The following is a 2400-nucleotide window of genomic DNA, read 5'->3' as shown; positions in this document are numbered from 1 at the left end:
TAGGGACAGAAAGTAGACGGGTAGGTGCCGGGGGCTGGGAGCTTTGTTTGATGGGGACGGAGTCCTGGAGATGGCGGCGGGGACGGCAGAGTGAGCTGTGGACAGGACAGTTCAGAGGATCGGTTTTCCATCACGTACATTTGACCGCAATACAGAAGTCTGCCGACTTGCTTAGCTCAAACGCGTGAGAGCCAAGTGATGTTTAGACTCAGAGCTGGGAAATGGGGCAGACGAATGGCTGGGGTTTGGGAACCGCACAGCTGCGGCTGACGGGGACAACTGTGCACGTCAAGAGGCAGTGCTCACGCAGCGTGCGTGCTCCCCCAGTGCCCAGGGCGCCACGCGGCCGTGGGCTCCGGTGACGGGGAGAGTCCTCCCGCCTCGTCAGCCTGCTGGGTTTCCAGCTGCATCTAACAAAATGCACCCCAAACCACCGCTTTTACCTAAGAGCACACACACACGCGCGTGCTACGTTCTTAAACAGCCCTCGTCTACAGAGAGCAAGCGCGGGGCGTGACACAGAACAGGGCGCATCGCTGGGCGCAGCAGAGCCCTCCCAGCCCGCGCGCGGTTCCGGAGGGACCCGGTGTGGCCGTCCGGCACCGCCCGTGCGGAGGCCAGTCCCTGGGCAGACGCCCACAGCGCGGGGGCAGCTAGAGAGTCTCGTCAGGAACCCCAGAAAAGCGCTCAGAGCTTAGCGAGGAACTGACATAAATACCCAGACCTTCACACGAGAGACGCTTGTTACTTTGATATGTCACTAATCTAACACGGACGGTTAAGATACAGATCGATTTGAAGTCTACGAAAAATCACAGTAAAATGAGCGGGTCATCTGCTTCAAATGAACCGCCTTTCCTCACCCACACGATCAGGTGTAGACGATCGACACGCTTCGAGTCTGAAGTGTGCTTGTAGCTCTGAGCTCCCTCCTGACAGCGTCCTGCAGGGCTGAGCTGCCGCCAGGCTGTCAGCGGGTTGGCCCAGACCCCAGGAGCCAGCATGGCGCACCCCGTGCAGGCCCCATGCGTCCGCGAACCTGCTGCCCGTTCCCGACTGAAGTCAGGCGCACTTGGCCTCTGCTGCTCTCCACTCCGCCTCTGCCCAGCTGTCCACACGTCTGTCTGCTAAAAGCAGCCGCACTCTTATTGTTCTCACAAACGGAAGCCCCAAACCTTGGGCGGCACTGAAATGCATTTTCTCACCCATTTTGTCCCTGAACTGCCTCAGAAGATGAGGAAGTGGTGTCTGAAAAGCCAAGACTTCAGCCAGGAAGTGCCGATTTCCCCTGCGCTGATGAGGACACGTCAGAGGCAAGGAGGGCTGGACAGACGCCCAGCAGAGCCCAAGCACTGAGCCAGTGGTCACGGGGGACAGCCCAACAAACAAAACGGACGAGGAGAGCAGGCTGGGAGCAGCCTGCTGGACACCTGGTCTTGTCCAACAGAAAGCTCTGGGTCGCAGTGGGCAGGCTTGCCAGTGGGTCTCCCTGCTCTCCCAAGCCGGTCAGGAAGTCCCCGGGGATGGTGCGGGGCTGTGGGCAGGCAGAGGTTGCGGGGTTGCGGGTACGTGAAGGAAGGACAGAGCTGGGTGGGGGTGGGGGGTGGCAGCCGGAGGAAGCCCGGCTGGTGGCCATGCAGCCCTGGGGAAATGCATGCAGATGTGGAGGGACATGCGCGCCTTCCAGAGGGGCACAGGCTGCACTGTCCCCCAGGCCTCCTCGCCGGGAACACGTGGGCAAGAGGCCCAGCGAGGCTGCAGCCACAAAGCCCTCACACCCCTTGCCAGACGGCACAGAGCATGCGCCAGGGAAGCAGCCGGGTGCGTCACTTGGCTCTGCCATCACCAAGCCGTGTGTCACCCAGTTCTGCCATCACTGGGCTGTGTGTCACCTGGCTCTGCAGTCACTGGGCTATGAGTCACCCGGCTTTGCCATCACTGGGCTATAGGTCACCCAGCTCTGCAGTCACTTGGCCCCATGTCACCCAGCACCATACCACCGGGCCGTGTGTTATTGGGCCCTGTGTCACTGCACTGTGCCACCTGGCTCTGCAGTCGCCTGGCCCTGCGTCACCCGGCCTGTGCCACCGGGCCGGGCTCTGGCCGCGCTGTACCTTGATGCCCGCGTTCCGCAGCATCTCCAGGGTGGGCCGCACGTCCGCCTGCAGCCGGTCCTCCACGCCCGTCACGCACAGCAGCTGCATCTCCCGCTCCAGGCTCTCCACCACTGCTGCCACCTTGAGTGTCCGGTCGTGCACGCTCAGCTTGGCCTGAGTGTAGCGGCTCTGAGGACAGAGAGACGGCTGTGTACGTGTGTGCGTGTCCCACGTGTGCAAGCACCCCTGGCCTGAGTGTGTCGATGGGACAGATATGCTGCACTGCCACACACTCGCTGCACAC

At 61.9% G+C, this 2400-nt stretch overlaps 1 protein-coding gene across 1 annotated transcript in view; it reads right to left on the bottom strand.

The window, feature by feature from the left end:
• LOC105303019 (probable phospholipid-transporting ATPase IIB) overlaps positions 1-2400 on the bottom strand; it is a 171392-nt gene that overhangs the window by 29436 nt on the left and 139556 nt on the right. Inside the window, exon 19 of the mRNA XM_023521125.1 lies at positions 2115-2285. Within this exon, the coding sequence (XP_023376893.1) occupies positions 2115-2285 (171 nt within the window). The remainder of the gene's footprint in view (positions 1-2114; positions 2286-2400) is intronic.

The sequence above is a fragment of the Pteropus vampyrus genome, unplaced genomic scaffold, assembly GCF_000151845.1.
Source record: "Pteropus vampyrus isolate Shadow unplaced genomic scaffold, Pvam_2.0 Scaffold295, whole genome shotgun sequence".
NCBI classification, from domain to species: domain Eukaryota; kingdom Metazoa; phylum Chordata; class Mammalia; order Chiroptera; family Pteropodidae; genus Pteropus; species Pteropus vampyrus.
The sequence above is the reverse complement of the archived record's forward strand: the minus strand, read 5'-3'. Positions and strand labels throughout refer to the sequence as shown.